This window comes from Chiloscyllium punctatum, chromosome 29, assembly GCF_047496795.1.
Source record: "Chiloscyllium punctatum isolate Juve2018m chromosome 29, sChiPun1.3, whole genome shotgun sequence".
In the NCBI taxonomy this organism is placed as follows: domain Eukaryota; kingdom Metazoa; phylum Chordata; class Chondrichthyes; order Orectolobiformes; family Hemiscylliidae; genus Chiloscyllium; species Chiloscyllium punctatum.
In genome coordinates this window covers 68,506,098-68,529,258 of record NC_092767.1, presented here as the reverse complement: position 1 = coordinate 68,529,258, position 23,161 = coordinate 68,506,098, and the positions used below count along the sequence as shown (strand labels likewise).

At 44.8% G+C, this 23,161-nt stretch overlaps 1 protein-coding gene across 3 annotated transcripts in view; it reads right to left on the bottom strand.

Annotated features, from left to right (window-relative positions):
• Window positions 1-15,521, bottom strand: part of LOC140454517 (reticulon-2-like) — a 63,936-nt gene extending 48,415 nt beyond the window's left edge. Inside the window, exons 1-2 of one of the 3 annotated variants that reach the window (XM_072549324.1) lie at window positions 15,321-15,521; window positions 2,304-2,360 (exon numbers count right to left, since the gene is read on the bottom strand). In XM_072549324.1, coding sequence (XP_072405425.1) covers window positions 2,304-2,360; window positions 15,321-15,378 — 115 coding nt within the window. In that variant the 5' untranslated portion in view covers window positions 15,379-15,521. The remainder of the gene's footprint in view (window positions 1-2,303; window positions 2,361-15,320) is intronic. The other 2 variants (XM_072549323.1, XM_072549325.1) reach the window with 2 other exon arrangements.
• Window positions 15,522-23,161: the final 7,640 nt, after the last annotated feature.

Sequence of the window (23,161 nt, the reverse complement as noted above, 5' to 3'; positions counted from 1 at the left end):
TTTGGATACAGAACTGGCTCAAAGGTAGAAGTCAGAGGGTAGTGGTGGAGGGTTGTTTTTCAGACTGGGGGCCTGTGACCAGTGGAGTGCCACAAGGATCGATGCTGGGTCCACTACTTTTCATCATTTATATAAATGATTTGGGATGAGAGCATAAGAGGTATAGTTAGCAAGTTTGCTAATGACACCAGAATTGGAGGTGTAAATTGGAGGCAGGAAACATGTTTCCGCTAATGGGTGAGTTCCGAACCAGAGGACACAGCTTAAAAATAAGGGGTAGGCCATTTAGGACAGAGATGAGGAGAAACTTCTTCACCCAGAGAGTGGTGGGTGTGTGGAATGCTCTGCCCCAGAAGGCAATGGAGGCACAGTCTGTGGATTTGTTTAAGAAAGAGTTGGATAGAGCTCTCAAGGATAGTGGAATTAAGGGTTATGGAGATAAGGCAGGAATAGGATACTGATAGAGGATGATCAGCCATGATCATAATGAATGGTGGTGCAGGCTCGAAGGGCAGAATGGCCTACTCCTGCACCTATCGTCTATTGTTTATTGTGTAGTGGACAGCGAAGAAGGTTACCTCAGATTACAACAGGATTTTGACCAGATGGGCCAATGGGCTGCGAAGTGGCAGATGGAGTTTAATCTAGATAAACGTGAGGTGCTGCATTTTGGGAAAGCAAATCTTAGCAGGACTTATACACTTAATGGTAAGGTCCTAGGGAGTGTTGCTGAACAAAGAGACCTTGGAGTGCAGGTTCATAGCTCCTTGAAAGTGGAGTCGCAGGTAGATAGGATAGTGAAGGCGGCATTTGGTATGCTTTCCTTTATTGGTCAGAGTATTGAGTACAGGAGTTGGGAGGTCATGTTGCGGCTGTACAGGACATTGGTGAGGTCACTGTTGGAATATTGTCTGCAATTCTGGTCTCCTTCCTATCGGAAAGATGTTGTGAAACTTGAAAGGGTTCAGAAAAGATTTACAAGGATGTTGCCAGGGTTGGAGGGTTTGAGCTACAGGGAGAGGCTGAACAGGCTGGGGCTGTTTTCCCTGGAGCGTCGGAGGCTGAGGGGTGACCTTATAGAGGTTTACAAAATTATGAGGAGCATGGATAGTATAAAGAGACAAAGTCTATTCCCTGGGGTGGGAGAGTCCAGAACTGGAGGGCATAGGTTTAGGGTGAGAGGGGAAAGATATAAAAGAGACCTACTGGGCAATGTTTTCACACAGAAGATGGTACGTGTATGGAATGAGCTGCCAGGGAAAGTGGTGGAGGCTGGTACAATTACAACATTTAAGAGGCATTTGGATGGGTGTATGAATAGGAAGGGTTTAGAGGGATATGGGCCGGGTGCTGGCAGGTGGGACTAGATTGGTTTGGGATATCTGGTCGGCATGGACAGGTTGGACTGAAGGGTCTGTTTCCATGCTGTACATCTCGATGACTCTATAATTGAAGTCATTTGGAGAAAAAACATGGGTTAAAAATTGAGGACCGGGCAGATTTGCGAAAACTTGACTGGACTCTGATGAAATAATTCAGGGATGTTTGATGAGGGTAATGTGATTGTATGCATGTGGACCCTCAAAAGATGTTTAATAAAGTCAGCATAATAGACTTATTAAAAAAAAAATCACATGTTGATGACACTTTAACCTATTACACTCAAGGCAGTACATGTTCACAGAAATCAAGCCCTACTTTAATCCCAGGATTTGATTCTGATGAAACCTCTGGGAATGAAAAATGAGACACAATCTCATTGAAGCATTTTATTGGGTTTGACAGGGTAGGTTCAGGTAAAATGTTTACCCTTGGGCTGGGGATGTCAGGAACCAGGGGCACTATTAGGGGTAAAACATTCAGGATTGAGATGAGGTGGAATGTCTTCACTCCAAGGATGGTGAATCTTTGAGATCCTTGAGTCCAATGAATGGCCTGTTGAGACTCAGTCATGGAGGTGTTTAAGCAAGACATTTCCAGATGTGAAGGATATCAAGGGGTGTGGGGAGAATGCAGGAAAACGGTTTTGAAATAGATGATCAGCCATGATTTTATTGAATGGTGACAGGGGTAGCAGGCTCACAGGGCTGAATGGCCTATTTCTGCTTCCTGTCTTATCAGAACCTTAACTTGGAGCCACCTACCATCTCCCCGTAATTCCCCAAACCCGGCTTCTTCCCACATCCTGCAGAAACCAGTCTGCTTCTCCCATGATTTTCCAACTCAAAGTAAAACATCAGACAAACCAGTTGCTGAGAAGCACCAGGAAATTGGCATGGAAAGGGTTAAGGAATGTGGCTTACCTTCAGTAGAAGACGGGGTGGAATCTGGAGTGGTGGAAACAGTTGAGGCCGATTCCTCTAATGGAGAGAGCAGGGTACAATCACGTGAAATCAGCAGACAGTCCCCCCATTGCCAAATGGCACAGACCACCTTGCAAGTTAAATATCCTCCTTCATCTGAACTGTACCCAGCATCCAAACAGGTAAAAACAATAACTGCAGATGCTGGAAACCAAATTCTGGATTAGTGGTGCTGGAAGAGCACAGCAGTTCAGGCAACATCCAACGAGCAGCGAAATTGACGTTTCGGGCAAAAGCCCTTTATTCCTGATGAAGGGCTTTTGCCCGAAACGTTGATTTCGCTGCTCGTTGGATGCTGCCTGAACTGCTGTGCTCTTCCAGCACCACTAATCCAGCATCCAAATACACAACTCCATGGACAATCTGAAACTGGTGATCAACGGGACAAAACTCAGATTCCCTTATGATAGATGTGTGTGTGTGTGTGCGTGTGCATGTGTGTGTGTGTGTGCGTGTGTGTGTGTGCGTGTGTGAGTGTGTATGCATGCATGAGTCTGTGTTACAGCCTGTACTTTTTTTTCAATTATTTCATAGAATCCCTACAGTGTGGAAGCAGGCCATGTGGCCCATCAAGTCCACACTGACCTTCCAAAGAGAATCCCACCAGACCCACTCCCCCCCCCACTACACTATCCCTGTAACCCTACATTTCCCAAGGCTAATCCACCTATGCATTCCTGGACACTAAGAACAATTTAGCATGACCAACCCACGCATCTTTAGACTGTGGGAGGAAACCAGAGCACCCGGAGGAAATCTACACAGACACGGGGAGAATGTGCAAACTCCACACAGACAGTCACAGTGGAGTTGAATCTGGGTCCCTGGCGCTGTGAGGCAGCAGTGCTAACCATTGAGCCACTGTGGTTCCCCCAAACTCACATAGACTAATGTACGCGCACTGCAATATGCACACTAATCTTTATGTTTAATAACTGAAACATAAGGAAGAGGTTGGAATGATGTTAATGTCACTGGGCTAGTGCTGTGAGGAGATGGGTTTGAATGAGTGTGGGTCAGGGTGGGATGTTCCACAAAAGGGTCTGTGTGGACTCGATGGGTCGAATAGTCTGTATCCCCATTGTAGGGATTCTGTGATTTATGATGATTGTTGATGTGTGTGAGATTGATTATGTGCATGTTAGTTTGTGCCTGAGATTTAGTGTTTCTGGTAGAGACACTTTGGCTGGATTTTTCCCTTGAATTCAGGGTTTTGAGATAGAGAGAGGTGATGTCCTGAGTATCATGGAAAAGCAAGACCCCATGTTAGGAGAACTCCTTGAGGCATCCTAACAGTGGGAAATTTCTCATGAATAAGCAAGGAACCGGATCAGCTGCCCACACGACTGAGTTGGACAGCCAATGATGGTTCATGCCCCATTTAGCGGGCATTTTGCAGTCTCTGTGACATTGGGTCATTGGTGGAAAGGGCCCTATACCATGTGGCCATCTCACTAGAGGCAATCTCTGGTACGCTGTGGTCTGGGGGGGTAGGTCCATTGGAGCTGAAAGCATCATGTCCCAAGATGGGGCAATGGGAACCCAGAGGCCCCAGCGAACACTCTTGTGGGGAGTCCCCTCCAAGGGTCCTTTCTGTCTTCATGAGATGCAACATTTTAAACCCTACGTTCTCTCCTGCCACCACCCCTCAGTCCCATTGTCAGGGTCATAAGGCTGCGGTAAAATCCACTCGGCAGTGTGGCAGCCTGTGTGTGAGTTACCACTACATCTCTGTCTTTCCCAGCTCTGCACAAACTCCATTGACCCCTCTGTTCTTTCAGAACTGCTGGCCTGACATTTCATGCTGCTTTTGCCCGAAATGTCGATTTTCCTGCTCGTCGGATGCTGCCTGAGCTGCTGTGCTTTTTCCAGCACCACTCTAATCTTGACTCTGATCTCCAGCATTCTGCAGTCTTCACTTTCGCCTATTCCATGCTGGGTGAACAGAAATAATGTCCGACAAAATGCTGGGAAGATATTCTCTTTCTACCCCCACCGCAAAGACTCGTCCCCGGTTCTATTCCTCTCCCTATTGGGCTGAGATCAAAGCAGACTGTTTGCTACTTTGATGTCTCAAGTGAGTTTCCAAACACACATCTGCACCATTTCTGAGATCACCTTTCTCCACCTCTGTCCCTGCCTCAGCTGATCTGCTGTTGAACCTCGATCCATTCCTTTGCTCCTTCTAGATCATTCCAGCACAACTCCCACTGTCCATTGTCTTGAGTTCATTGACAACTCTGCTACTCATATTTTACTTCACACTGTTCCAATCTCCCATCAGTCACTGGTTGATGACAGGTTGACCAATATCTCCATTTTAAAATTGTTGTCCACTTCGTCAAATCCCTTGTCCATCCACATTGTTGTGATCTCCTCCAACCTTGCAAAGCTCCAAGATTTCTGCACACCTCCAATTCTCGCCTCTTGCACTCCCAGATTTCAAAAGCTCTCCCCACATCTCAATTAAGTGGAAACTGACATTTGTGTCACTTAAGTGTCAAGCAATGATAATCTCCAGCAAAGGTTAGCCTAACCACTTCCTTCGGTGTTCAATGGTGTTACCATCAGCGAATCCCTTGTTATCCACATCCTGGAGGTCAGGCACCAACCAGAAACCGAACTGGGCCAACCAATTCAATAATATGTTTGAGAAGGCAGGTCAGAGGCTTGGAATTCTGCACTGAGTAACAACTCTTGGACCTACATCCTAAAGTCTGTCCACCGTTTACAAGGCATAAGTCAGGAGTGTGATGGAGTGCTCTTCAGTTGCCTGGATGAATGCAGCTCTAACAACACTCAAGAAGCTCTATACCATCCAGGGAAAAACAGCCCACTTGATTGTCATCCCCTTCACTGTCCTAAACCTTTGCTCCCTCCATCACTGGCACATCATCGCTACAATGTGCATCATATAAAAGATTAACTGCAGCAACTCAGGAAGGAGTCCCCAACAATATATTGCAAATAAGTAATTGCTTTTTATTCTTTAGTACCTCAAAATGGGGCAGGATTGTGGCAACAGAACACTTTTCAGTGCATTTCTCCATGTGACGACAAACCATTCACTCATTTAAATGATGACCTCCACCACCCAGAAGAACAAGATCCGTAGGCTCACACCATCCTGACTTGGGAACATGTCACTGGTTGCTCACCTTTCCTGGCAAATGGTTTGGAATGGTGTCCTTAACAGGGAGAGTGGAATTCCCTACCTGAGAAGGCTCAGTCATTAAGAATATCTGAGACAGAAAGCAAAGGATTTCTGAATGCCAATAACAGCAAGGGAGATGGGGGTTACTGGGGAGATAGCATAGAGGTGGATGATTGGTTATGATCTGTTTGAATTGAGAAATAGGTTCGATGGGCTGATTGGTCTACTCTTGCTCCTATGCTGCACACAAATGCACATCGGTCCTTATAAAAGTGGATTAGCAAAATGATTAGATTACAAAACAAGTTCAGAAGAAGTTTGACGTATAGTTAAGGTAAAAAAACCTGATAAGAAACTAAGCGTGTTGAAAAATGAGCAAAAGTACAAGAGAAACTCCATTTGGACAAATGGGCAGGTCATGAGAAGAACTGAACATAGTGAATCGTTCTGGAAGGAATAAACCAATCAAATAACAAAAAATAATTTCAGGATGAGGTAGTCACCATTCTAGAAACCTGAGCTGTGGTTAAGTGGGAAATAATGTTGAGAAAATGTGAACATCACAAGATAGGCTCCATGAGGTTAACATGAAGGTCCCACCTTTTCGGTCTCTCCCCTCACCTCGGGCGAGGTGACCCTCAGGTTAAACTACCACTGGTTGTCTCTCTCTAATGAGAGAGAGCAGCCCTGTATTCCTCTAGCACCATAATGACTTTACCTTTCACATCACTATAAGAGTGTTGATAAAAGGCACTTTCCAACAGCTAGAAGAAGAGAATCTTGCATTTGTATGGGACCTTTCAGGATGTCTCAAAGTGCTTCAAAACAATTGGTCATGTATGTTAATTTGGAAATCTGGTGTCCAATTTGTGTGCAAGAAGCTCCCCCAAACTGCAATATAATGAACGGCTGTTCATTGAGAGGCAAATATTGGGCAGAACACTGGAGAGAACTGCTCCAGTGTTCTTCAAAATCATTCCAGGGAGTATTACACATTCATCTCAGAGGGCACCAAGACTTGATTTGGCAGCTCGACTAAGAGACAATGGTGGCACAATGGTGATAGGAGGTAAGCTAGGTGAGCCACAGTCTTAGAGATGTACAGCACATCTCTAATCTTGACTCTGATCTCCAGCATCTGCAGTCCTCACAGTCACCTATTCCAATGCTGGGTGAGCAGAAATACTGTCCAACAAAATACTGGGAGGACCCTTCGGTCTAACTCGTCCATGCTGGGCCAGCATTTATTGCCCATCCTGAGTTATTTTTGAGAAGCTGTTGGTGAGTTGCCTTCTTTGACTGCCTGTTCTGGAGTAGTGTCCCGTTCTGGTCTCCCTTTTATAGGAAAGATATTAGTAAGATGAAGAGGTTTCAGAAGAGATTTACCAGGATGTTGACCGGAATGGAGCGTTTGAGTTCTAAGAAGAGTTTTGTTAGGGTGGGATTTTTTTCGCTGGAGTGAAGGAGGTTGAGAAGTGACCTTATAAAGGCTTATAAAGTAATGAAAGGTAGAGATAAGGTGAATGTCAGGCGTTATTTTCCTAGCGTGGGAGACTTCAAGGCAAGGGGGCATATTTTTAAGGTGAAAGGAGAAAGATTTAAAAAAGGAACGAAGGCAACGTTTTTACACATTTGTGTTTAGATTAACTGTCCAAAGGAAGTAGTGGAAGCAGGTACAGTTATAACATTTAAAAAACATTTGAAAAAGTACATAAATAAGTAATGTTCGGAGGGATATGGGCCAAACGCAGACAGTTGGGATGAGTTTAGTTTGGGATTATGGTCAGCATGGACTGGTTGGACCGAAGGGTCTGTTTTCATGCTGTATGACTCTATGAAAAAAATTGTCGCTGTAAGAGCTGCTCATTTTTGAGGTACTTTAGGCTTTGGAGGTGATTTCCTAGAATTCTAGGAGTAGCAATTACTGTTTTATAGGCTGTTGCATTGTTTTGGAACTTTCAGAGAGAAAAAAAAGTCAAAACAGCAGCACTTTTAAAAGGAAGAAAGGCAGACAAAGAAAGCAAGATTTGGAGATGCCGGTGTTGGACTGGGGTGAACAAAGTTAAAAATCACACAACACCAGGTTATAGTCCAACAGGTTTAATTGGAAGCACTCGCTTTCGGAGCATCACTCCTTCATCAGGTGGACGACCACCTGACGAAGGAGCGACGCTCCGAAAGCTAGTGCTTCCAATTAAACCTGTTGGACTATAACCTGTTGTTGTGTGAAAGAAAGCAAGCACATGGTCAGAAGGGAGAGAGAGAGAGAAAGAAACCTGCTAACTGACACAGCAGAGAATCTGCGCAGTTACTGCCTTTGCTGTTTGAATTCATGTATCCCTGGGCATCGGAGTGGGTCTAGGAAAAATGAACAAACAGTGAAATTCACAGCTGACTTTGGAAGAACCAGCACAGGAACAGATAAATGCAGATTTAACAGATTTAACGTGTAACCTTGCTGAAAGTCTGCAGTACTGAATAGAATGGGTTCTTTCCTGATTATATATTTCATTGAAATCTGGCTCTTGATTAAATTTTAAAAAATATAAACCAAAAGTACTAAGTTAGGCTGGAGAAATGGTTTTTAGGGCACAAAAATGTTGCTATTTTCTGGCTCTGTAGATTGTGAAGGAGCAAAGATGGCTTCGAATAGAGTGATATGCTCTTCCTGTTGAATATGGGAGTTCAGAGAGAATTTCCATCTTACTGATGATTATGCCTGCAGTAAATGTGTTTGGTTGCAAATCCTATTGGATTGCATGGATCGGTTGGAGTGACAGTGAGAGGCAATGAGGAATTTACAAGAGCTAGGGACTGTGATGGTTGGCAGTTTTAGGAAGGGAGAAAAGTTGCAGATGCAATCAGGTATATGGGTTTATTCCAGGAAAGGTAGGAGCGTGCAATTCTGGTCTCCTTTCTATCGGAATGATGTTGTGAAACTTGAAAGGGTTCAGAAAAGATTTAAAAGGATGTTGCCAGGGTTGGAGGATTTGAGCTATAGGGAGAGGCTCAACAGGCTGGGGCTGTTTTCCCGGGAGCGTCGGAGGCTGAGGGGTGACCTTATAGAGGTTTATAAAATCATGAGGGGCATGAATAGGGTAAATAGGCAAAGTCTTTTCCCTGGGGTTGGGGAGTCCAGAACTAGAGGGCATAGGTTTAGGGTGAGAGGGAAAAGATATAAAAGAGACCTAAGGGACAACTTTTTCAGACAGAGGGTGGTGATGTATGGAATGAACTGCCAGAGGAAGTGGTGGAGGCTGGTACAATTGCAATATTTAAGAGGCATTTGGATGGGTATATGAATAGGAAGGGTTTGGAGGGATACGGGCCGCGTGCTGACAGGTGGGACTAGATGGGGTCGGGATATCTGGTCGGTATGGACGGGTTGGATTGAAGTGTCTGTTTCCATGCTGTACATCTCTATAACTCTACGAGTAGGCAGGTAGTGCTGGAGATTTCTGTGGCTATTTCAAACAAGTATGCTGTTTTGGAAAATGTAGGGGGTGATGGACTCTCAGGGGAATGTAGCATGAAGAGCCAAGTTTCTGGTATTGAGACAGGCTCTAATGTAATAAGGGGCACGTCAGGTTCCAAGTGACCGATTGTGGTAGGGGATTCTCGAGTCAGAGGCACCAACAGACGTTTCTGTGGCTAGCAGCAAAAAAACCAGAAGGGTGTGTTGACTTCCTGGTGCCATGATCAAGGATGTCTCAGAGAGGGTGCAGAGGGACCAGCAGGAGGTCATTGTACACATTGGAACCAACCACATAGGGAGGGAAAAGGTTGAGATTCTGAAAGGTGAATATAGAAAGTTAGGCAGGGATTTAAAAAAAGGAGGTCCTTGAGGGTAGCAACATTTGGATTACTCCCGGTGTTAAGAGCCAGTCAGGGTAGGAATAGGAACATAGAGCAGATGGATGCATGGCTAAGGAACTAGTGCAGGGGAGAAGGGTTCACAATTTTTGGATCATTGGAATCTCTTCTGGGGTAGAAGTGACCTGTCCAAGAAGGATGGATTGCACATAAATTGGAAGGGGATTAATATGGCAGGGAGATTTGTTAGGGCTGCTCAGGAGGATTTAAACTAGTAAGGTTACGGGGGTGGGACCCAGGGAGATAGTGAGGAAAGAGATCAATTTGAGATTGGTACAGTTGGGAAAGGGAGTAAGTCAAACAGTCAGGGCAGAATGGAAGTAAGCAGAGAACAAGGTAGGACTGATAAATTAAATTGCATTAACTCCAATGCAAGAGGCCTAGCAGGGAAGGCAGATGAACTCAGGGCATGGTTAGGAACATGGGACTGGGATATCATAGCAATTATGGAAACATGGCTCAGGGATGGGCAGGACTGGCAGCTTAATATTCCAGGAAACACATGCTCTAGGAAGGATAGAAAGGGAGGCAAGAGAGGAGGCGGAGTGGCGTTTTTGACAAGGAATAGCATTACAGCTGTGCTGAGGGAGGATATTCCTGGAAACACATCCAGGGAGTTATTTGGGTGGATGGAACTGAGGAATAAGAAAAGGATGATCACCTTATTGGGATTGTATTATAGACGCCAAAGAGTCAGCAGGAAATTGATAAACAAATTTGTAAGGAGATTTCAAGTACCTATAAGAATAATAGGGAGGTCATGGTAGGGGATTTTAACTTTCCAAACATAGACAGGGACTGCCAGAGTGTTATGAGTTCAGATGGAAAGAAATTTCTTAAGTGTGTACAGGAAAATTTTGTGACTCAGTACGTGAATGTACCTACTAGAGAGGGTGCAAAACATGACTTACTCTTGGGAAATAAGGCAGAGCAGGTAACTGATGTGTCAGTGGGGGAGTATTTTGGGGCCAGTGACCATAATTCTATGAGCTTTAAAATAGTGACGGAAAAGGATAGACTGAATTTAAAAGTTGATGTTCGAAATTGGAGGAAGGCTAATTTTGACAGTATTAGGTAGGATTTTTCAAAAGCCAATTGGGAGGAGATGTTCGCAGGTAAAGGGACGACTGGAAAATGGGAAGCCTTCAAAAATGAGATAACGAGAGTCCAGAGACAGTATATTCCTGTTGGGGTGAAAGGAGAGGCTGGTAGGTGTAGGGAATACTGAATGACGAGAGAAATTGAGGTTTTGGTTATGAAAAAGAAGGAAGCCTATGACAAATATGGACAGGAGTGATCGAGTGAATCCTTAGAAAAGTATAAATACAGTAGGAGTATACTTAAGAGGGAAATCAGGAGGGCAAAAAAGGGACATGAGATAGCTTTGGTAAACTGGGTTAAGGAGAATCCAAAGGGCTTTTATAAATACATATTAAGGACAAAAGGGTAACTAGGGCGAGAATAGGGCCCCTCAATGATCAGCAAGGCGGCCTATGTGTGAAGCCACAGGAGATGGGGAGATACTAAATGAGTATTTTGCATCAGTGTTTATTGTGGAGAAGGAGATGGGAGATACAGAATGTGGGAAATAGATGGTGCAATCTTGAAAAATGTCAACATTACAAAGGAGGTGATGCTGGATGTCTTGAAACGCATAAAATGGATAAATACCCAGGACCTGATCAAGTGTATCCTACAACTATGTGAGAAACTAGGAAAGTGATTCCTGGGCCCCTTACTGAGATATTTGTATCATCGATAGTCACAGGCGAGGTGCCGGAAGACTGGAGGTTGGATAACATGGTGCCACTATATAAGAAAGACACTAAAGACAAGCCAAGGAACTAAACACCAGTGAGCCTGACATCAGCGGTGGGCAAGTTGTTGAGGGAATCCTGAGGGACAGGATTTATAAGTATTTGGAAAGGCAAGGGCTGATTAGGGATAGTCAGCATGGCTTTGTGCGTGGGAGGTCATGTCTCACAAACTTGATTGAGTTTTTTGAAGAAGTAACAAAAAGGATTGATGAGGACAGAGCAGTAGACATGATCTATATGGTCTTCAGTAAGGTGTTCGACAAGGTTCCTCATGGGAGACTGGTTAGCAAGGTTCGATCCCATGGATTATGGGCAGAACTAGCCATTTGGATACAGAACTGGCTCGAAGGTAGAGGACAGAGGGTGGTGGTGGAGGGTTGCTTTTCAGACTGGAGGCCTGTGACCAGTGGAGTGCCACAAGGAACGGTCATGGGTCCATAACTTTACGTCATTTCTACACCAAAATTGGAAGTGTAGTGGACAACGAAGAAAGTTACCTCAGATTACAAGATCTTGATCAGATGGGCCAATGGACCAAGGAGTGGCAGATGGAGTTTAATTTAGATAAATGTGAGGTGCTGCATTTTGGAAAAGCAAATCAGAGCAGGACTTATACACGTAATGGTAAGGTCTTAGGAAGTGTTGCTGAACAAAGAGACCTTGGAGTGCAGGTTCATAGTTCCTTGAAAGTAGAGTTGCAGGTAGAGTTGCAGGTAGAGTTGCGGATAGTGAAGAAGGCATTTGGTATGCTTTCCTTTATTGGTCAGAGTATTGAGTACAGGAGTTGGGAGGTCATATTGCAGCTGTACAGGACATTGGTTAGGCCACTTTTGGAATATTGCATGCAATTCTGGTCTCTTTCCTATCAGAAAGATGTTGCAAAACTTGAAAGGGTTCAGAAAAGATTTACAAGGATGTTGCGAGGGTTGGAGGATTTGAGCTATAGGGAGAAGCTGAATAGGCAGGGTCTGTTTTCCCTGGAGCATTGGAGGCTGAGGGGTGACCTGATAGAAGTTTATAAAATCATGAGGGGCATGGATAGGATAAACAGACAAGGTGTTTTCCCTGGAGTGGGGGAGTCCAGAACTACAGGGCGTAGGTTCAGGGTGAGAGGGGAAAGATATAAAAGGGACCTAAGGGGTAACTTTTTCACACAGAGGGTGGTGTGTGTATGGAATGAACTCCCAGAGGAAGTGGTGAAAGCTGATACAATTACAGCATTTAAAAGGCATCTGGATGGGTACATGAATAGGAAGGGTTTAGAGGGATATGAGCCAAGTGCTGGCAAACGGGACTAGATTAGGTTAGGCATGGACAAGTTGGACTGAAGGGTCTGTTTCTGTGCTGTATATCTCTATGACTCTATGTGCTGTAGATAGAGCCACAAAGCCCTTAGGGTGGGAATTACAGGATTTTGACCCAGCAACAGTGAGGGAACAGTAATATGTTGGAGGGGAACTTGCAAGGGGTGGTAGTCCTGTGTATCTCCTTGTGACTCCAGACCAACAGTAATGTGCTAGTCTCTTAACAACCTTATGAAATGACCCCAGAAAACCACACAGCTCAAGGGCAATTAGGATGGGCCACAAATGCCGTCATATCCATGTCCCAAGAAAGATTATTACAAATAAATGTTAAGTATAGTACTTCAGTACTGCCCCTCACTATTGCACATGGGATGCAGGTATCACTGCACGTGCCTTGATTATTTTGGGGTCCATGTCTCCGTGTCATGAACCCTTTATCATGGCCAGCGTCGAAGAGTAAGCACATTGTGTGAGAGTTTAGCCATTGCATTTATTCTTGCCATTATTTCAATTTTGACATGAGGCTGATGTGTTCACTTCAGAATCAGGCTCTCAGCTCTTTTGTGTGAAGGGCAGTTTGTGAACATCATCTACCATAGCATTGTTTGGGTCTTGGCCAGAGGTCCTTAAAGGAAATGTGGAAGCCACTCAATTACAAGAAAGAAGACCTCAAGACGTCCAGGGTGTTTGCTTTCATGGAGTCAGAAGGGGCAGGATTACTCCTCTTGGCTTACTGTGGTTTTTGCCCGATTCCAATAGTCTGCCACCTTCCATTCAGCAAGCTTCCCTATGGACATTCCTCCCATTCATGTCTCGTCAGAATCCCCGATTTAAAAAAAAATGATTTTGGAGGTCATGCTTTCAGTTCTCTTAACTTGAAGCTCTGGAATCCCCCTCACACCTCATTTCTTTCTTTTAAGATGTTCTTTAAAATCTACATTTTTGATCACGTTGTGGTTAGCTACTCACATAACTCCTTATATGTTTCAGCCTCATGTTTTGGTTTGTCATGCTCTCTCATGCAGTGCCTTGGGAAGTGTGTTAAAGGTACTATAGCAATTCAAATTGTTGCTGTATTCGAGGAAGTGCTTCTGAGAGTGTGTGTAAGAGGATTTGAGTGACATTGTGACATTGTGTGTGCGTGAGAGAGAGTGTGCAAGTGCATGTGTGAGTGTTTGTATGTGTATGTGTGTGAGAGAGTGTGTACGTGTGAGAGAGAGAGGATATGAGAGAGTGAATGTGTGTGTTTGAGAATGTCTGTGTTTGAGAACGTGTGTGTGTGTGTGTGTGTGCATGTTTCTGTGTGTGAGTGCGTGCAAGTAAGTGAGAAAGTTTGTGAGTGAATCCTTCAGTCTGCTGAGATTGTGAGTGTTACTTTATGTGTGAATATGATGGGGAAAATTATATCTGTGTGTGTGTTGTCTATAGGTGAGTAGCTATGCCAGTTTTGGGATGCCAGTATTCACATGTGGTCCAGTATCACCTCCAACACTACCCCCAGCCTACTCAACACAGCCAAAGGGTTGAACCTTGGCTGTATTCCTTGTAACACAGTGCTCAACGCCATACTTGATTGTGTTTTTACTAAATAGCCCCATGTACCAGATAGGGGTTTGTTATAAGTGTGTGTATGAATGTATATATGAATGAGTTTGTATGCATGTGTTTGAATATGTCTGCATGTCTAAGTGTGAACAATGCCTAAGTGTGAACCATGCCGAAGTGTGAACATGCCTGAGTGCAAATGTGCCTAAGTGTGAACAATGCCTAAGTGTGAACATGCCTGAGTGTGAACATGCCTAAATGCAAACATGCCTAAGTGTGAACATGCCTGAGTGTGAACATGCCTGAGTGCAAATATGCCTAAGTGTGAACCATGCCTAAGTGTGAACATGCCTGAGTGCAAATGTGCCTAAGTGTGAACAATGCCTAAGTGTGAACATGCCTGAGTGTGAACATGCCTAAATGCAAACATGCCTAAGTGTGAACATGCCTGAGTGTGAACAACACATAAGTGTGAACATGCCTGAGTGTGAACATGTCTAAGTGCAGACATGCTTGAGTGTGAACATGCCCCTGAGTGTGAACAATGCCTAAGTATGAACAATGCCTGAGTGTGAACATGCCTGAGTGTGAACAATGTCTAAGTGCAGACATGCCTGAGTGTGAACATGCCTGAGTGTGAGCATGTCTAAGTGCAGACATGCCTGAGTGTGAACAATTCCTGAGTGTGAACATGTCTAAGTGTGAACAATGCCTGAGTGTGAACATGTCTGTGTGAACATGCCTGAGTGAGAATGTTCCTTACTGAGGGTTCAGTTCAAATCTGATCGTCCTGTGGGTATTACACGGTATACAGCAGTAAAATGCAGAGGCAGAGAGAAATGGAGAAGAGGTCACACAGACATGCAATAGAAAGCACCATAAGGGTCAAAGAGATCAGCAGTAAAACTGTCCATAATAAAAACACAGCGGTATTTGTTGGCTCTAACTACACAGAGGAAACTAGCAGGCCGCAGTAACATTGCCCGACCCCATTCATTCACTGCATGCAACCTCCCACACACTGGCCAGGCAGCGACAATCTATCGTCCACACCCACACAGCCTCTTTGTCCTTTTGAATAGATGCTCGGTGCTTGGTTAAAGTTAAACCACCAAGGCTGCGCGGCTCAGATCTAACCTCCGTTTCTGGAGAACTGGAGGGACTTGCGAAGGTTGTAGGGGTGGGGCTCTCGTTAACTAGATTTCTTGCATGCAGTCCCTGCGTCGGTTGAGAAAAGAATAGAAAATGGAGGGGAACATACTGCAGTGTCCAAACCCCAGCACCTGCCCCATCACCTGTCCCAAGTGGTGCAGGCCCATTCAGCTGGAGTCCTCGTACAGATGATGCTGAGCTGCTGGTTTAGTCGACTGGGTCCTAACCATCATTTGAGGGGGGCTGCCTCCCAGCATTGTCCCACGTCATTGTGAACACATTCAGACAGCCTCAGTAATGCTGCTTCTCTCTCTCTCTCTCTCACACACACACACTGTCATCTCTCGGGGGATGTGGCTGAATCCAGTTTAAAGGGGAGGGGAGAAGGGGGATTGTCACAAACAGGAGGACAAAGGCAGTCAAGGTAGAAAACAAAAGCAAGACAGCGGAAGATAATAAACTAAAAGGAAGGCAAAAAGGATTGGAGCATAAATATCAGGGATGTGAGTAAAATTAGTCGAAGGCACAGGAGCTAGGAGGGCGATAGAGCAACTGATCCATATTCTAAACACCTATTCAGCAATCATATAGTCACAACGCCTTTAGTGATAGAGATGTACAGCATGGAAACAGACCATTTGTCCATGTCAACCGGATATCCCTAAATTAATCTAGTCCCATTTGGTCCATATCCCTCTAAACCCTTCCTATTCATGCACCCATCCAGGGTCATAGAGTCCTATAGCACAAATCAGACCCTTCGGTCCAACCAGTCCGTGTCAAACATAATCCCAAACTAAACTAGTCTTACCTACCTGCTCCTGGCCCATATTCCCCAACTTTTCCTATTCATGCACTTGTCTAAATGTCTTTTAAACGTAACTGTGCCCACATCCACTATGTTCTCTGTCCCAAAGCCCAATCTTGAATAAGCTGCAGGAGGAAGGATCAAAGGAGGCTTACTCTGTAAGACACCAGTACCTCAAATAGTGAGAGGGACTGGGAATCCCTACATTGAAGGGGAGATAGGGGTGTTGCAGGGCAACTTGCCATGGCCTGGCCATCTTTATGGTTGGCCTCCTAAACATTTTGCAGAAAGTGAGGACTGCAGATGCTGGAGGCCAGAGTTGAAAAGTGTGGTGCTGGAAAAGCGCAGCAGGCCAGGCAACATCCGAGGAGCAGGAGAATCAACGTTTCGGGCATAAGCCCTTCTTCAGGAATGAGGCTGGTGTGACAAGCTAAATGACAGATCGGCCACCGTTTGGTGGGAAAGTCCAATGACAACTTGGAGGACCTTTGGGGATGGTTGCTAGCAGTCGGGATGATAGGGCTTTGCTGTGTTGATGAGGAACAGTGGTATTGGGGGTTTTAGGGGAGAAGGAAAGGCGAAGGCTTCCTTAAGACATTGGGAGGGTTGGGGGCTATGGGGCAGCATTGACAGGGGACTACTGCTCCCCCTCTTGGTTCACAATGGGTGCTAGAAAAGGCACATCTTCGAGAGTCAGCAGCCACAGCCTCCTATTCACTGACAATTCCCAAGCTATAGGAAACCCATTTGGCAACTGCTAAATTTAAATCAAGTCTGCCAACCACACTGATATAAATAACTATGTTAATCAAACAGTTTCACTCTGAAGGCCATGCTTACACACTGCAAAATCTGCTGCTGCAGCACCCAAGCAAGTATACAGCACACTGGGGACACGTTCCCCATTAAAATATTTTATCTTATCCCAGAACCTCTCTTGCCCACCCCAGAGGCAAGTACTGGTGTGTTTGTCTGCTCTTTGTACTTGCTTTGTAGATAAACATCAGGCACTTAACTGTACATAAAGGATTGGTTAACACAAAAGTGCAAATGTTCATAAGGATCAGAGAGGTTGGAAGCACTGTTGTAGAGTTGGGGAACTTGTACACCTATAAGAGGAGGCTATGGAACAGTGGTAATGTCACTGAGTTGGTAATCCAGCCTCCCAGACTAATGTTCTGGAGACATGGAAGTTGTCTAATCGTTACCATGTATCACCATTGTCCATTGTTGTAAAATCCTACCTGGTTCACTAATGCCCTTTAGGAAAGAAAATGTGTCATCCTTAGCCAGTGTGGCCTACATGTGACTCCAGGTTTGCTTTAATGTGGTTGACTCATAAGTGCCCTCAGTAATTGCCTTGCAAACCATTCAGCATTAGGGATGGGCCACAATGACACCCATGTCTCATGGAATGAATTTTTAAAACTTGAGTTGATTAAACTTGTTTGGGTGGCACGGTTAGCACTGCTACCTCATAGCACCAGGGACCCGGGTTCGATTCCAGCCTCGGGTTACTGTCTGTATGGAGTTTGCACGTTCTCCCCGTGTCTGTGTGGGTTTTCTCCAGGTGCTTTGGTTTCCTCCCACAGTCCAAAGATGTGCAGGTCAGGGTGAATTGGCCATGCTAAATTGGCCATAGTGTTAGATGCATTAGTCAGAGGGAAATGGGTCTGGGTGGGTTACTCTTCGGAGGGTCAATGTGAACTTGTTGGGCTGAAGGGCCTGTTTCCACACTGTAGGGAATTCAATCTAATCTAAACGCAAAATTACCATACTCTGGCTCTCTTTTTAGAGGGACACAAGTGACGATAGTCTTATCTGAGGGTCACCACCTCTGAGGTGAGGGGAGAGGTTGAAAATATGTGTCCTTCATGGCAACCTCTGGTGGTGTGGGAATTGAACCCAAATTGTTTGCATAACTTTGTGTCACAAACCAACCATCCAGCTCCCTGTGAGGTATGCAGCTCCCTGTGAGGTAACCAGCTCCCGGTGAGGTAACCAGCCCCCGGTGAGGTAACCAGCCCCCTGTGAGATAACCAGCCCTCTGTGAGTTGGCACATTCATGAGTCAGAGTGGAATAAGTCAGAACAAACTCAGACAAAGGACACAATCTTGCCCTCCTTGAGAAGTGGCAGAGAAGGTGGGGAAAGGGCAAATAATTGGATAGATTGGCATGGGACAGATAACTGTACCACTTCCCACCACCAAAAAAATTACATTTTGGATGGGATGGCCCAAATTTGACTTTCTTGCCATACCACCATCGTGAAGTCTCATGACATAAGGTCAAATATGGGCAAGGAAACCTCCTGCTTTATTACTATGTACTGTCTTCCCTCAACTGATGAATCAATGCTTCTCCATGTTGAACAACACTTCGAGGTAGAACTGAGGGTGGCAATGGCACGAAATGTACTCTGTGCAGGAGATTTCAATCTCCACGACAATATTGTTAGACAATTAAACAAATAACTGGCTCAATGATGGAAGAGACCAGCACATCAATGTAAAAGATAAGGCTGATGCAATCATAGCAACCTTCAACCAGAAATGCCAGATGATCGATCTCAAACACCTTCAAAGGTCCCCAGCGTCACAGATTCAACTCTTCAGCCAATTAGATTCACTTTATGTGATATCAAGAAACAGTGGGAGGCACTGGATACTGCAAAGAGTACGGGTCTTGCCAACTTCCAGCAATAGTACAGAAGACTTGTGTTCCAGAACTTGCTGCTCCCTCAGCCAAGCTCTTCCAGTATAGTTATTGACATCTACCTGTCAATGTGGAAAATTGGCCAGGTATGTCCTGTACTCAAAAAGAAGGATGAACCCAACCCGGCCAATTACCGCTCCACTAGAATACTCTTGATCATCAGTAAAGGCTGGAAGGTGTCATCAACAGCACACTCAAGTAGGACTCTTCAGCATTTATCCACGTATTAACCCCCAGACATAGAGTCATCGAGTCACACAGCACGAAAACAGACCCTTCGGTCCTACCAGTTCATGCCAACCATAATCCCAAACTAAACTAGTTTCACCTTCCAGCGGTTTGGCCTATATCCCTCCAAACATTTCTTATTCACGTACCTAAATAAATGGTTTTTAAAAATGTTGTAACTGTACCCATATCCGCCACTTCCTCTGGAAGTTCATTCCACACATGAACCACTCTCAGCATAAAAACATGGCTCCCATGTCTTTCTAAAATCTTTTTCCTCTCACCTTAAAAATAGATCTTCTATTCTTGAAATCTCCGACCATGGGAAAAGACACCTGCTATTCACCTTATCTATACCTCTCATTATTTTAAAAACCTCTGTTAGATCACCTCCCAATTGCCTATGTTCCAGTGAAAACAAGTTCCAGCCTATCCAGCCTCCCTTATAACTCAAACCCTCCATTCCAGGCAACATCCTGATAAATCTCTTCTCAATCCTCCTCAGGGTAATAATATCCTTCCTATAACAGGGTGACCAGAACTGGGCACAGTACTTCAAAAGAGGCCTCACCAACATCCTGAACAACTGTGACGTAATATTTGGGTTCTGCCAGGGCCATTCAGCTCCTGACCCTATTACAGCATTGGTTCAAACAAGATAAATGAGCTGAACTCCAGAGGTGAGAGTGACTACCCTTGACATCAAAGCTGCGTTTGACTAGGCGTTGCATTAAGGAACTCTAGAAAAACTGGAATCAATAAGAAAGAAGGGAAAAAAACACTCCACTAGTTGGAGTCATACCTGGAACATAGGAAGATGGTTGAGGTTTTTGGAGGTCAGTCATCTCAGCTCCAGGACATCTCTGCAGGAGTTCCTCAAGTTAGTGTCCTAGGCCCAACCATCTTCAGCTGCTTCATCAATGATCTTTCTTCCATCATAAAGGAACTGGGAATGTGCATCAATGGTTGCACAATATTCAGTATTGTTCATGCCTCCTTATGTACTAAAGCAGTCCATGTCCAAATGCAGCAAGACCAGGACAATATCCAGACTTTGTCTGACATATGGCAAGTAACAATCATAACTAAAAATGTCAGGCAATGACCACTCCAATACAGACACCGCCCCTTGACATTCATGACCATCACTGAATCCTCAACTATATGCATCCCCGGGGTTACCAATGACCAGAAACTGAATTGAACCAGCCATATACATACAGTGCATGTTAGAGAATAGGTATCCTGCAATGAGTAACTCATGTCCTCAAACCCTACCCACCAAATATAAGGCACAAGTCAGGAGTGTGATGGAACTTACCTGGTGGAGTGCAGCTCCAACAAAATTCCAGAAGCTTGACACCATCTAGGATAAAGTAGCCCACCTAATTGGCACCACATCCACAAACATCCACTCCCTCCACCAAGTTAAAAATCAACACCAGGTTAAAGTCCAACAGGTTTATTTGGAAGCACGCGCTTTCAGAACGCTGCTCCTTCATCATGTGTTGAAAACTGCAGTGCTGGAAAAACACAGCAGGCCAGGCAGCATCCAAGGAGCAGGAGAATCGACGTTTCAGGAATGGCTTATGTCTGAAACGTCGATTCTCCTGCTCCTCGGATGCTGCCTGGCCTGCTGTGTTTTTCCAGCACTGCAGTTTTCAACTCTGGTCTCCAGCATCTGCAGTCCTCACTTTCTCCTCCTTCATCAGGTGGTTGTGGAGTATGGAGCAGCGCTCCGAAAGCTAGCGCGTCCAAATAAACCTGTTGGACTATAACCTGAGATTGTGTGATTTTTACCTGTACACCCCAGTCCAACAACGGCGTCTCCAAATCATCCCTCCACCAAGCATTCTTAGTAGCAGCAGTGTGTACCATCTACAAGGTGCACTGTAGAAATATTCCTCCAAGCCACACATCATCTGACTTGGAAATATACCACCAAACCTACACTGTTGCTGGGTCAAAATTCTGGAATTCCCTCCTAAGGGCATCGTGAGACCAGCTACAACATAAGGACTGCAGCTCACCACCACTTTCTCAAGGGCAGTCAGGGATGGGCAATAAATGCTGGCCTAGCCAGCGACGCCCGCATTCCATGACTGAATATGTTTTTAAAAATTGAGGCCCTCAAGTGTTTAATTAATGGGCATCCAGGCTGCAAAAACTTCAGGTCCAGGTGAGTGTGTGTGGCACTGTCATGTTCTGGAGGTGTGCTGGCCTTTGATTAGCTAGCAGGTGGGACTTTCTAACCCAAACTGAAATTATGGCACAAGGCAAACTCATAGTCGCTTGATTCTGAGCTCAGAGCTTCTGAACTGAAGTCCAAACAGCAGTCACTGCAACACATGAGGGAGTGGGAAAATGACCAGATAACATTTTTTTAGGAGACTGTCACACCACTTTGGACAGGGAGTTCTAATTTGGCCACTGATCCTCAGAGGGAGTAGGGTATGACTGTGAGTGAGGCAGACGGGGGGACCCAAAAGGCAGGAGTTCAGGATCCTGAGTTGCAATTTTCCCAGAATTCCTCAATTCACCTCAATAAAGACATTCTAGTTTCAGGTAATCAATTGTGAACCATCAGCAGGTAACTCGACCTGTTAAAACTCTAATTCCCTATAAACACCCTATATATATCTCACACACACAAAAAATGTGGGTATTATGGATGGAGGGAAATAGTAGGACGGCAGTTCCACGTTTGCAGAAATGATTCGTAGAATACTCGGTCTGCTCTGAATACTGTTTCCCACATTTCCTTTTCCTTTACCCATTGGGGTCTCAAGAGGACCACACTGACAAGTTCACTGAAACAGGTATGATTAGTTAAAGGTCACAGCTTACAGAAACTGCTGGAGGAAAAACAAAATGATTTACTTCTGGCTTAATGTGGTTTTTAATGTAAGAGTTTTTTTTAGATTAGATTACTTACAGTGTGGAAACAGGCCCTTCGGCCCAACAAGTCCACACCGCCCCGCCGAAGCGTAACCCACCCATACCCCTACCCCCTACATCTAACCTAACATTACGGGCAATTTTAGCAATGGCCAATTCACCTGACCTGCACATCTTTTGGACTGTGGGAGGAAACCGGAGCACCCGGAGGAAACCCACGCAGACACGGGGAGAACGTGCAAACTCCACACAGTCAGTCGCCTGAGGCGGGAATTGAACCCGGGTCTCTGGCGCTGTGAGGCAGCAGTGCTAACCACTGTGCCACCGTGCCGTCCACCTGAGATGGTGGAGACTTCTCTGTATCTTGTTCACAGCCCTAAGCAGTTCAGTTACCTGAGAGTCATTCACATAGTTGTTGGTAGGCAGAAGGCCTTTGGATATTGATATCTGGTGACTAGTCCACAGACCAATCTGCTGTGTGTCCAAACCAAGGCTCCATACCAACCCTTCACTCCAGTACGCTTGCGAACTACACCTGGTTTGGTCTACACCTGAATCGTGCTGTCAGTAACATAACTAGGGAAGTAGAGAATGTTTTAAACAAAATAGTGAGGGCAAGGAATCACATTTGGGATGATGCGGCAAATCAAAGAGTCAAGTGGGAAATAAACAGGAAGGGATAGATAGTTCAAATATAAGAATAAATCAACAGAGAAGACGAGAGGTTACAAAAGTAATAAAAGAAAACTAAAGCTCTGTATCTGAATGCATGCAGCATTTAGTTATACCAATCGCTATAAAGTCTCAAAGAAATGAAACTAGACAGATCACCTGGTGTCGACTGAGGCACTGGAAAAGACAATGCCAGAAACAACCCTGTTGACCCTGCAAAGTCCTCCTTACTAACATCTGGGGGCCAGTGCCAAGACTGGGAGAGCTGACCGACAAGGCTAATGAAGCAACAGATGGACATTAAAGAAAGACAGGGAGCTAGGAAAAGGAGGGCTGGTTCTGTTAACTCATGACTGTATTAATACAACAGACAGTACCGATCTAAGAAATTAAGAAATCAGGATGCAGAAGCAGCTGGGGTAGAAATACAAAATTACAAAGACAAGAAGTTATTTGTCAGAGTGGTGTACAGGTCCCTGAACAGTAACCACATAGTAGGATGAAATATAAAGGAAGAAACAACAGGAGCCTGTCACAATGGTATAACGCTAATTATGGAGATTATAATCATAGATCTATGTGTGTATGTATCAGATGAGTAAAGATAGTTTAGATTAAAGGTTCATAA